The sequence below is a fragment of the Mauremys reevesii genome, linkage group 13 (genome assembly GCF_016161935.1).
Source record: "Mauremys reevesii isolate NIE-2019 linkage group 13, ASM1616193v1, whole genome shotgun sequence".
Taxonomy (NCBI): Eukaryota; Metazoa; Chordata; order Testudines; family Geoemydidae; genus Mauremys; species Mauremys reevesii.
In genome coordinates, this window is record NC_052635.1 from 35,662,937 (window position 1) to 35,676,660 (window position 13,724).

The 13,724-nt window shown below is 41.0% G+C and overlaps 1 protein-coding gene across 1 annotated transcript in view; it reads left to right on the top strand.

Moving 5' to 3' along the window:
• The first annotated feature begins 12,762 nt into the window (after positions 1-12,762).
• Positions 12,763-13,724, top strand: part of TSHZ2 (teashirt zinc finger homeobox 2) — a 259,899-nt gene continuing 258,937 nt past the window's right edge. The window contains exon 1 of the mRNA XM_039499509.1: positions 12,763-12,883. Coding sequence (XP_039355443.1) covers positions 12,844-12,883 — 40 coding nt within the window. The 5' untranslated portion in view covers positions 12,763-12,843. The remainder of the gene's footprint in view (positions 12,884-13,724) is intronic.

Below are 13,724 nucleotides of genomic sequence, written 5' to 3' on the forward strand. Positions count from 1 at the left end.
ACAGAGTAGTTCAGACAGAAGGAAAAGACTGGCGGTCGTAAAGGAGGCAGCTTCTTTTTACACACTATGGTCCGATAACACAGCATCAGAGTGGGAGGAAAGGGCTGACAGGAAGAAGAGTCTCGGAGAGTGTTCTGGGCAGCGTTAGCTTGTTTGCCAGCACTGATGCCATTGGGGTCAGAGAATGGAAATGAAGGGGTTAGAAATTCTGCTACTGATATTCTCTGGGGGGCTTAGCCTGGGGTTGGTGTTGTCCTCCTGTTCTTTGTGTTTGAATTTAGCATCATGTGCTCTCTTCAGTCATGCCCTGTAATGCATATATAACATAGCAGCATGTTACATTCAAAAATGAGAGGCAGTCGGAATCACCCATCATTCCCACCCAAGTCCTCTTCTCAAGGACCCACTCTTCTCCAGCTGTGACCTCAGCCTTCCATGTCAATGCATCTGTAGGTTGAAATTCTGTTGAACCCTGGGCTTCCTTATTGCCACTGATCCACAGATCCTGTGATTTAGGGCATTATAGATACAAGGACAGAGGTGCAATGTTTGGGCCGGAACTTTTCAGGAGCGGTCAGAGCTGAGGTTTTGATCTGGCTCCATCTCTAATGGTTTTTTAACTACTTTTTTTGGCACCCTTATCATTTCTGAACCCAATTTTCCCTGTAATTAGCTGTGAAATTCCAAGACTCTCTATCATGAATTAAATTCACGCAGTATATATTTGCCAGCGCATGCAGTGTTTATTTTTAAACAGTGCCGAAAGTGTTTATAGATAGAAACAACAGGACAACCCATAATTAAATAACTGTTTCTGCTACATCTGCTATTTAGCAACTTGAAGGAAAATAATTTCCCAAGCACAAACAGGAATGGTCAAGAAAACGCTCAAGTTTTGGGCCCATTATTACCATATAAAACAACATATTAGTTGCTTAGCTACCAATCATAAAAGCAGCCCAATTAAAAATGAAAGGATCTTAACTAGCTGCATGGAATATAAAAGTGAAAAGTTAAAAGCTGTCAGGTGGTTAGTGGAGAGAATATCCAAATGTGATTGACAAACTGGGCTTTGCTCTGCTTCAAATTTGGCTTTGATTCAATAAATGATTGACACGCTCGTGTCGTCTGAAATAGCGTATTGTGCTTTGGAGAGGCTATTTAGCAGCCCGTTGATTGACAAGTTGCTAAAATTGTCCCATGGACAGAGGTAACCAAACAGAGCTATATTTTGACAGGTAATTTTTTTTTTACCTGCATTTACCGTACAGTTTGTATGAAAAGCAGAAGTAGATGGAGGCCCACAAAAGTGTCAATCAATTTCCACAAAAATGTCTCCATTCTTAATATTGTTCTGCAGAATTAGAATACTCTGATCCCATAGAAGTCTTTTGCTTTTTATGGGAGATATTTTTTTAATTGAGCCGATCAGATTTTTTGAAAAAAATATGGACATTGTACCTGCAAACATCAGGAGTATGTATCCTATAAGAAGGGTGCTCTGCTATCTGCACAAAGCAATACAGGGTTATGTCATGCAAAGTACATTCCCAAACTAACCCTAGAGTAGGCTAGCACAGCTAAAATCACAAACTGTGCACTCATCAGTTCTGATCAACTTAGTAGGATGAGGTCAGTTGGACCTGGAGTGTTGAGGATTCAGTAGATGTCACTTGCATTGTCTCCTCTAAAACATTTCTGAACCTGTACATGATGGTAGAAGTAACTTTGCCATGAGAGATATAGATACAGCAGTGACAAGTCCCTCATAAATGGCTGTTGCTTTTTGAAGAGACATAGGGTATGTCTACATGGTATGTCTCGTGCGCTTGGGCTGCGGGTCTATAAAATTGCTATGTAGGCGTTCAGGCCTGGGTTGGAGCCTGGGCTCAGGGACCCTTTCCTTTATGGGATTCCAGAGCTCAGACTTCAAGCCCAAAAGTGTACACAGCAGTTTTACAAACCCGCAGGCTGAGTCTTGTGAGCCCAAGTCAGCTGACGCAGGCCAGCTGCATGTGTTTAACTGCAGTGTAGACATACCCAGAGAGGACTTGACTGCCCATCCCCATTAAAAATGCCCTAGAATTTTTTTTTGCAGGCATAGGGGCATTACCCCTTACGTTTTGGCCCAAAGCCTAGTGTGGATGACTACAGTCTGTGTCTGTTTTATTGGGTAAGGTATTCTTTACTTCCTGTTCTAAACTGTCATGTGCTATTGTGATGTGCTGTTACATAGCTGCTGCACTCCACCCCAGAGGAGGCTGCACTTTAGCAGAGGGTCAACGTGATAGATGTAAAGAATACAGAGAATTCTCATTCAAACAATCAATTAATGAAGTTTGCAACATGTTTTTTTTTTCCATGTTGATGAAATAGTGGCCCTATCTGTCAATATATTGCTGCCGTCTTTATTTTCTCCATAAAATGCCTCAATTTTCTCATAAGGTGGCACTCCTATGTTTTTCCTCATCACCATTTTTGTAATGGGACTGCTCAGTGCACCAGAAACACACAGAAACAGTCTTACAGGCCTGCAGGCTAGGAATATGCTGCTTCATTCAACTACATAACAGATGAGGGGGGGGAACATCCACTAACTAAATAGGAAGTAAGGGTCCACCCCATAATACTCTGAGGACCCCAGTTAACCCCTTAATGACCACTTTCCTACAGAAATGTTCTCCAAAAATGCAAGATTATTATTAACTTTATGATTCACAACCCCGCAATGACAGACATAAGACATTTATAGATTTCATGGGATTGGTTCTGATCACACTTACACTAGTATAAATCAGGAGTAACTCCATTTAAACCAATAGAATTCCACATTGGCATAGGTGAGAGCAGATTCAGGCCTTACGCAAACAGCAGGTATTGTATAACTGCTGCAGCACCTTTATACCTCAAACCACTGGAATTCTGCCTTTTGTGTTCATTATAAAGGTTTCCATTTGCCACAGTCAGAGGCCACGCCCTCTTTCACATGATATGTTCGTTATTTGCCAGCATTGTCAGCAGCTATTTGATTTGTTTATGGCTGTGAGAGAGAGACAGTAGCAAACACCCCTGGCATGTTGGGAATTGAAAATAGGCCAAATTATTTACATGGGAGATGGTTGAAGTAGCAGTCATTAGAGAGAAAATCCATTGCAGTTAGGAATCCTGAAATGCGACCGTAGTTCTTCATATATGGGGTGAGGGGTTGCAGGGCTTAATTAATTAGCCCTTTAAAAGTGTTTTGAGATCCTTGGATGGGTGGAACTGTAAAAATACAATTATTATCACTGTCTTCAATGGGGCTGTGCAGGGGGTTAGTCAGAGCCCATAGCTTGTGCAACAGACTGTGTTGACTGACACTACCTATAGACAGGTTTTATAGTGGACTGTAAATTTGCTTATCCAAAGCTTACTACATGATAACCATAATCATGAATAGATGTAGGGAGCAGCATTAAACAGAACTCCTACATGATGTGAGGACATAGATCACTGGAAGGATGTTCTCATAAACAAAGAAATGGAAGCTATGGCACCCTTGTCCTCCACTGCAGACTATTAGGAAATAACACATTTTATCTTCATTGTTCAACTCTGCCTCTCTTCTTTCTCCATCCTCTAGGGCTTGGTAGCCACCTGTAGTGCTTCAGAACAATGAGGATACAAGAACTGGTTCAATCATTTTGGGTAATTTCTTTGGGAACTGGACATTACTGAGGGTCATATCTGCAGCAGCTATAAATCAGTGTATCATCATTGAAGTCCGTAGAGCTACAAAAATTTACACCAGCAGAGGATCTGACATTTGTGATTGCTTGGCGTTGAAGGCCACTTGGACTTTAACATGTAGGCCCAGATTATCAAAGGTATTCAGGCTCCTAACTTCTATTGAAATCAATGGACATTGGAAGCCTACCTCTGAAGATCTGGGCCTAAGGTACTACTTGTCAGGTGTCCATTTGTAATGGAGATTTGATCCTGGCTTTTCTGTGGGAGGTAAAATGGATAGTGATTGGGTCAGAGAACTGGGAGTCAGGATTTGTATTCAGGCTCTGCTGCTTGCTAATTGCCAGTCAGCAATCTTTTGGCTGGTCTGTTACCCACTGTACTTGAGTTAGTCCTTTTATAAAATTTATAAAATTCCATCACCGCAGTATTGCAAGGTTTAATTTACTAGGATATCAGATATTTGGATGAAAACAAGAATTAATTCAGGGACGTCCAGTGGCCTGCATTATACAGGAAGTCAGACTAGATGATCACAATCATCTCTTCTGGCCTCTTAATCTGTGAACCTCTGAAAAGAGATCTAGAAGTGCAGTTGTTTCTATTGAATTCAGTGGTGTTTTCCAGGGGCAGAATTTTGCCAAAGGTTTGTTCTGCCATAGAATGAAAACATTTCCTTCAAAGAAAGTGGTCCTTGTCCACTCCACCTCTCCCCGAAATGTCCGTGAAGCTTCTCATTAGAGAAGAATGGTCTCAAAAGAGATTATTGCTGTTCCCTTATTTAAAACAGACTTTGTCTCTTGCTACAACAATAGATTTTCAAAAAAGTTACATTTCGATTAAAATCACATTAAATGTTTTGTTCCTTTTGAGGGCATCAGTATTTCAGATAAGGTTTCTCTGTGTTGTTTACTTACCTAATGTGCTTTGTATGTGTAAACTGTACTTGTCCATATATCTTTTCTTGACATATAAAAAAACAAAAAATCCCATGGCTCAGTGGGTGACATGGTGTGGCAAAGTTGCGAATTTCAGATTCTTAGAGTATTTAGCAGCTCACCTTTCTTACAACCATTATCATAGGATATTAAATGCTTTAGAGAGTAACAACATAATTTTAGCCAAAAACCTCTCACATATAAATAATTCCAATAGCCAGTATAATTCTCTACTCCAACTATAAATAATAGTAATAATAAATAATAATAGCAATAAAAGAAAGAAGAGGCTTACTCTGCACAAGAACAATTCATTTACGCTGTAATGGATAGTATATGTCCCAATACCATGGTGATTCTGTGCTTTATAATTAAATTACTCAGATAGCTAGGAGGATTTGCTTACTTCTCCACATCAGCAGTGTTAGAGCTATTTTTATAAGTAATTTCTGCCCTGAAAATCTATACCTTAGCTCTGCATTATATTCAGGACTAGCAGCTGGGTGACATTTATTCCACCCAGTTCAAAGTCTCTTGCAGATGTTTATCTGGTTTCATCAACTCCGTAATATAATTTTCCTAGTTTATTGGCTTTCTCTTTTTTGGATGGCCCTTTCAATCTTTGATCCAATGAGAGAAATGCATTAGCAAAGGGTCCCTAGTAACACAATTACTGGTCCTTGTAAGTGGCCTCACATCTTCTGCTGCCACCTGGCTATTCAGTGCATCCAGCTGTTTGGCCTCTGTAAGAGAGTAAGTGTCCGTGCTCTCTGTGAGAAAACTGCTTTTTCTTTTCTCCTTTGTTGCCTTTCTGAGGAGATGCAACCTCACTCCTATGGCTATGGACAGGCTCACAAGCAGAACTGTGGACAGCTTATGGACACAGGATTCTCTCACTAAATATGACTTTTAGGAACAAAAGGCCAGACTCATCCCTGGTGTAACTCTAGTCACATCGATGGAGTTGCACCAGAGATCAGTCTGGCTCAAGGTACTCACAGCCTGTGGACCTCAGACTGGTCCAGGGGAACATGTGTTTCAGAGGCCCTATGAGCATGGACAAATCACAGGTATGGAGCCTTCTGTAGATGGCCCCTCAAGCACAAGGTTACCATCACCAGTAGCATTTGTTTGCTTCAGGTTCTCACCAATCCCTTCTGGCTGTGGTTGATTAGTTCCTTTGTGCACTTTTTTACACCTGCTGTAGGCATCACAGAGAGTTTCCAAATGGTGGGTTAGTGTTATGTACCATACCTAAAGTAGGAACAACAGAGTAGGTTTAGGATGGAGTGAGAGATTCACTGGCACAGCCATCCTGGATTCCTTTCTTCAGAAACTTTCATTTAGACCCTCTAAATATTGTGTGCTGTGATGTTTTCTGGTGTTATTGGTGAAGAAACATGTGTCATCATCAAACCACTTACTGGTTAGGGGATTGGAGGGTGGGTTTTCAGCAACTCCTGTGATGTGAAACTGATATTGATATTGCTCTTATTAATACGTTAAACATAGAGGCGATCAAAAATATTCCATCCAAAAGTTGTTGGTTTTTAATGGAAAATGACTTTTTTTCTTGAAACAGAAAATTATGAAAGACATACCCTTTTTCAGTTAATTTTTTTTTTAGTTTTTGTCAAAACCTCCCCAAAAAATACAGTTTTCAGTTTTTTGATGAAAATGAAAAATTAATTGTTTTCAGCAAAACACATTTAAGTGGGAGGGGAACCATTTAGCAGACAGTTTTAATTAGTCAAGTATCAGAGGGGTAGCCGTGTTAGTCTGGATCTGTAAAAGCAACAAAGAATCCCGTGGCACCTTATAGACTAACAGACGTTTTGCAGCATGAGCTTTCGTGGGTGAATACCCACTTCTTCTTGCATCCGAAGAAGTGGGTATTCACCCACGAAAGCTCATGCTGCAAAACGTCTGTTAGTCTATAAGGTGCCACAGGATTCTTTGTTGCTTTTAATTAGTCGTTATTATTTAGATGATACCAACAATGTTCTTGGCATTTTGCTGACAAATGAGATGACGTCTTTACTCTAATGAGCATGTAGTATAAGGGCTTGATCCAAAGTTCACTGAATCAGAACGTCGGGTGGTTTTAGAGCAGGCTCTACTTCAGACAGAGAAAAAAGAGATCAGACCAATTAATACAGGATATGTCGATATGATTGAGAGATGTTGTTAAAATGTGGCAATGCTTATTTCAGAAGTTGTTTGCAGTGTTGTTGTAGCTGTGTTGGTCCCAGGACATTGGAGAGATAAGATGGGTGAGGTAGTATCTTTTATTGGACCAACTTCAGTCCAACAGAAGACAGACAAACTTTCAAGCTCACGTAGATCCTGAAGAAGAAGAACTCTGTGAAGAGCTTGTTGGGCCAGTAACAGATATTACTTTACCCACCTTGTCTCTCTATTTCTGATGTATGTTTTTAAAAGATATTTGTGCAATGTAAAACAAGCAAAATCTTACCCCTAAACTGAGTTCTTCCAAGTCAAGTTTCAGCTTGGAGCACATTTTTGAGGCTGAATTATCAATGCAGTAAAAGGGTTGTGATAGTAAAAAAATACATGGTGACCCTTATGTATAGTCCTGAGTGATACTTTAGCTGATGATATTGTAATGAAAGATAAACCACAGATGCAAGGGCTGAAGGAGGTAACTGCAGCTAGAGCCGTGCTAATCACTGTTTTAAATTTAAATTACTTGGACATGAAAAAGATTCCTTTTGCAGTTAGATTAAAGTTCAAACTGAAATGCCTTCTTTGCAACCAAAGGGCAAATCCTTCAGGTAAAGATTAGGTGGCAAAGGGCTTTGGAAATGCTGCCTGCTGTTACCATAGGCATAAATTATTAGCAGTATCAGGATTTCATCCCATAGAGTGAAAGTCGCCTGTCCCCACACAATGCTGGTGCAATTGAGCTTTGTGCAGGCAACTGCCTGGAAGGAAGGGAATGGAATTTACCACCCAGGCTGCTATTCCAGCCTAGGGTGGGAATAGAGGCAGCTGTCCATCTGCTTCCCTTAAATGTGTCTTCTGGACCATGGGATGCATGTAAGCAAAGAGCTAGTGACATTTCTTTGAGTCCAACTGAAATGCTCCCCTCATTTGTGGTGTCCATGGAGTCACAATCACTCCACCTGTGTCCATCTGCCAGGAGTCAGTCCGATGTGGGCCTTCAGGAACTGAGTGAAGGTCAGTCAGGATGGGTTATGTAAATGTGTATAGAAACCTTCCAGACTGGAAAAATGTATATGTAGTTAACACCATTGCACCCAGCACTGTGATAGGACCAGATTGTGATACCCTTACTCACAAAGAGTAAGGTGCTACTTATTAAGTATTCCCACTGACATCAGTGTGACTACATATGATATAAGCTACTATCTCAGATGAGCAAGGGTGCCACAGTGTGGCTTTTAATTTGCGTCTGAAAATGACCCATGTAGACCTGTAACTGGTCATTTCCATGCACAATTACCACTATTATGCACAAATGAGTTGTGCAGTTGTGTGCATTCTTTTGAGAAATCAGTCCAAAATCTCAGTACAACAGAAGGCCATCTTAGGAACATAGAATTTTCCATCCCAGAACAGACTACTCCTCTGTCAAAGCCGTATGCAACAGAAGAAGGGGGAAACCTCCAATAATGCATCCAGTTGGTTGTATATCACCATAAGTTAGGAAAGAAAAATTCTTCCTGACCCCTTTAGGGATTCACGTTATGCCCTGAAGCATGAAATTTGATTATTTTTCTTTGAGCATGCATAACTGCTACTGCCATAACTGGTCATAACATTTTGCCAGTACAGGAAAGAGAAATATTATTCTGTAATGTAATAAAAATAGATAAAATTCAATAGAGCTTCAGAATCAATTGCCACATTTCCAAGGTAAACATTAAACACCCATTAAAACTATTCCATCAGATAAGCCAAGATAGCATCCGGTGCTATCTGTTCATTTTATTCTCCTAACTTTCATTGCTAAGTGTGCAAAAATGCTTTCAGCAAATATTATGGTTTTTCTGTGCTGAGAGAGATGCTAAATGACCTTCTCCAACTTAGTTATAAACAACAGAAGGAGTGAGTCCACAGATGCTACGCAGTGTCAGGTCTATTCAAAATTATAAACGGATTCTGACCAGTGTATAAAAATGGACACCAGATTTTGCTTGCTTTTTTCCTCTTCTTCATAATCCCATCCCAGTTCCCTCTTGAAAGGCATTCTGTTCTGTCAGCCATAATGACATCTGCTGGTGGAGACAGGAAGCCATAAATCTGTAGGTTTCCTCTCAACCAAGCCTTGTTAATGCTCCCATTTATCACTGAGGATAAGGTGCCATCTCACTAGTGCTGTGCTCAGAAGTCCATCTTCTCAATTTCCCTTTCCCTAGGGAGTAACCCTTTAAAACTGTGACTTTCTCATTTTACATATTGTGACCTAAAAAGTCACTGCAGATGCAAATACCATACCCAGTTTGTAGCACTTGGCTGTAAGCCATTGCCTGTGGAAAACAATAGCCTCTACTTGCTGATCCAAAACTACAGCAAATTATTGCTCTAGTTAAACCTCGTGTTTGTGCCTTTTAAACTACTACATAAGCAGTGGACCCTGGGTGAGAGAGAAATTCAAAACAGAGTGGATTCTTCCCCCAAATATTGCTAATCAAAATGTAAAGAAATGACAAAATAGGCAGTAAACAATGACTTGCTGTTAAAAAGCTTTTAATACAATATTCCTTTAAAGAGACACAGGAGAAGTAAGCAAAATACTCTGATCAGATTCATAATATCTTTCATCTCAGATGCATGACCAGGAGAAGATGGGGCTAAAAAGGGGTGATAAGAACTCACAGATGTGGAACTGAGGCACAAAACTTTAAGTGCTCAAGGGCACAAATTCAGCCAGTGTGAATGGCGAAAACAGAATCCTGGCTCCCTGAGTCACATTCCACTGCTTGAACCAGTAGAATAACTTTCAGTGCCTCAGCCTATGAGTAATATAATGTGAGACCCATCTTCAAGGGATAATAAAACTATAGCTGCATGTTGGATTCTCCATCCTGCATTTACACGGGTGCAAAGTGAATGCAAACTCGCCCAAGCCATTCACACATATGGCAGCATAGTACACTGGCTGAGCACAGATGTAAGTGGCTAGGCAAGATGTAAGGCAGCCTGGAGAATCAGGCCCATTATCTTAGAGGTCAGTAATATTTTGGCTGACTGGCCACAGGGCATGAGTGCTGCTTTCCCAGCATTTCAGTTATGAAAGAGTTGTTCTATAGGGAAGCAGAAAAATTAGCACATTACAGTAGCGCTAAGTTTGTTCATTGTTTAAACTATGCATTTATTTGTAACAGGAATATTTTAAACTGCTGATAAAAAGCTTTCCAGAGCATTAAGGGGGATGGTGGCAAATGAAATTAAGGGGACATTTTCATAGACGTAAAATCATATTTGGTCACTAACTACAAAGGTCATTTTGGGGCTTTCCTTTAGGAAACTCATTACCTTCCTGAACAGCAGGGCTGGCATTTCCAGTGTCCACTGAATACTAGCTATAACTGAGCAACCAATGGTAATGCAGCTTAAAGGATCCCAAAGTAAGAGATTAGTTTTTGTGGGATAATAATGATCCATGTTGGAGCATATAGAAATGAAGGCAAAAATACAAACAAACAAAACCCCTATTATTGATAAAATATAGGTATTAAACTACAGTGAAATCCACTTATAAGAACTACTGTTAAAAGAATAAGAATCTATCCTCTGTGTCCCAAACCATTTTTAAAGACTACATGGTGTTAACAGTGGCTATTATAAAAGAGACACTGTGACGCGAATAAACCAGACATGCTTTCATGTATCAGATTCATCGTTTGAAATTCTTCAGTGCCCTTCACTCCCCACCCTGACCATGGTTTGGAAGTTGTCTAACAAGAGCAGGCAGTGATTTACACACAAATTGTGAGGATGGGGAGGGGGGGAAATGTTGGGTGGGGACAGATTACAGGATCCACAAACCCAGAATAAAGAGAGCAAATTAGAATAGTGCTTGGCCATCCAGTACTACAGAAAAATAGGAACTCTGTTTTTAGGATCACTGCTTTTCTTGGTATATACTCATTATTTTTATTAATTATTATTATTATTATCAGAAATGGACTCAAAACAAAACCCTGGACCACTCCTGAACTTTTGGAAAGTTTATATCTGAATCTGAACAATGAGTCCTCGGCCTGTCTCTAATTATTATTGTTACTGTTGCTCTTGTTAGCTTTAAAAGAGTCATTGGAAACTAACGTAAGAATATAACACTTATTAAACGCCTTAATTCTTCACTGTCTTGCATCTTGTGTAGGCATTTACACCCATTCTTGTGTTCCGGGAGCACACCCACCTAATATTCTGACTTGGTACACCCCCACTACCACACTGATCTGGGTGGAGTTTTACACACATTTTACACTAGTGTAGACCAGTGTTTTTCGACCTTGCTAGACTTCTGTCCCCCTTTCAGGATTCTGATTTGTCTTGCGTGCCCCAAGTTTCACCTCACTTAAAAACTAGGTGCTTACAAAATCAGACATAAAAATATAAAAGTGTCACAGCACGTTATTACTGGAATTGCTCACTTTCTCATTTTATCTGTATGAAATTTTAGTTTGTGCTGACTTTGCTAGTGCTTTTTATGTAGCCTGTTGTAAAGCTAGGCAAATATCGAGATGAGTTGATGTAGCCCCTGGAAGACCTCTGTGTACCCCCAGTGGTACCCGTACCCTTGGTTGAGAACCAGTGGTGTAAACGACTACATAAAGGTGCAGGATGCTGGAAAATGCTACATAATATTTTGTTTAATACTTTATTCTTATATCATTTTCTAAAGGTCCCAGGCTGGTTCTTCTTCTAACGCCAGGAGTTCCCCATTAATCTCATTGCCAATATACCAATGTGTGACACAGTTTTCTTCCCACAAAAGACATTCCAGAGGGAGAGGGTGGGCTGGGGGCAGAGAAAAGGAACAAAGCTTCACAGAGTTGGTTACAGCTGTAGCCTGCACCTACCACTTTAGCAAGTCAGTCGTCAGTGGGAACTTGTCAGCAACCTAGTTTCAAAAGTGGGAATAAAGAGAGAACTTTATCATGTGTCGTCCTTCCTAAAAAAAAAAGGGGGGGGGCTAAAGATGAAATGACGGGGCTTCCAAATAATCAAAGCGAGAGGTTTAATACAAGACTACAGAAAAGCAGGGAGCCTCTGAAAGTGCCCCGATCAGAAACGAGCCGGGGTCAGAAACTTCACCGATCAGAAACTTACTTGGGCATGAACAAGTGTGGAAAACTTTAGGGGAGGTGGGTACAGGTAGGCTGGCACTTAGGAGCTCCAGGGGCTGGGTTTGTCGGCGTCTCTGTGCATAAGTTTCTTTTTTGCTTGGGATCAGCAAGCCCTGTCTCTTTAATAAACTGACTGCCTTCTGTCTGCTTGGAGTAAATTTCATCCTGTCATCAGGTCGCGGAGGAGGAGTTTGTTAATGTTCAGTTTGCTCAGTGGATCGATGTTTGCTGGCATCGCCTCGCCCTGCCTGTGTATGTGTGTGTGTGTGTGTGTGTGTGTGTGTATGTGTGTGAATACCAGATTTCCTTCCATCCAAAGCCTCTCTGTCCTCTTCCATATCACTCACAGCCTGGCATCTGACAGCAACAAACCTGCAGCTTTCTGCACACACACACACACACACCAATCCGCCATACAGATCTACCAGGAGGAGGAGGAGGAGGAGGAAAGGAGAGGAAAGGGAGGAAGCAGCAAGCCCCACAATCTTTCCAGAGCTGCCTTTTTAATATATACATGTCTATTTTGTTATTTATTTATTACTATTTTCTGGCACTGTGGGTTCCTTTCATTTGCTCCTGATCTTGGATGTTTGACTCAAAGCAAAGCAAGTGTTGCAACAGTTAAATAATAACAACCTAGATCTCTGTAAAATAAAATAAAAACCAAACGGGTTCCTATCAGTTAAGTGCAAAGAAGGGGGGTGGGAGGCTTGGCTGGAGGGGGTGTTGGGGGAACCAGCTGAGAGAGAGCCAGAGAAAGCCAGAGAAACAAGACACACGAGCTTCCCAGGGTTCTTGGATCTGGGGACAGAAGTGAGATTGGAGAAAGTAGAGCGATGCCAAGGAGGAAACAGCAGGCACCCAAGCGGGCTGCAGGTAAGGAGAAGCCATCCACTTACACAGCCTCTGTGTCTCTTCACTTCTTTGAATCCTAACCTCCTCTTTTTTCATTATTATCCTTTAGGGTCTCCCCTGATTTTCTGAGCTGGATCTGCCCCCCCCCCTTTCCCTGCTTCGTAACTCTAACAATATTGAATCAGTTTCTTTCCTTATTGCCAGGAAGATCTTTACTCTGAAATTGACGATCCGTGTGAGGTTCCCCTCCACCCGCCTGTGTCTATTGAACCCTCTTCTTTTTCTCTCTTCTCCACTCCAACTCGTGTTCTTTAGCTGTAAACCTTTCCTTGTTAAACTTCCCCCCACCCCAACTTTCTTCCACTCGATTTCCCTTCTGCCTCCTCCCCGCTCGCCCCCTCCTTTGATGGTTCTTGCATTGCTTCCTTATTCGCCCTTTTTTTTTTTTTTGGATGGTAGTTTTGTTTTTAAAAGCACGTTCCATAAAGTGGTTCGGTATTTTTAAAATATTGTCTTTCGCCGTGGTTCTGGTGCAATTCCGGACTTGTGTGTGTGTATGTGTGTGTGTGTGTGTGTGTGCGCGCGCGCCTGAAATAGTACAGGGACTGTCTCTGTTGATGAACCCGATGGTGAAGTTCAGCCTTTGATCATCGGTGGTGAAAACTGCAACAGGAAATAAAATTAAACATTCTGACTGCTAGAAGACAATCCACATTTTCAAATCAAATTCCTCTTTTGTGTTGCCCCCGAGGTTACACATTCGCAAATGCCAAGTGGGGTTTGCAAATATTTTGTAAAGAGGAAAATAGTTTGCAACTTTGGAAGTGTTTTGTTTTTTTGTTATTTGTGGAGAGATTTGTTG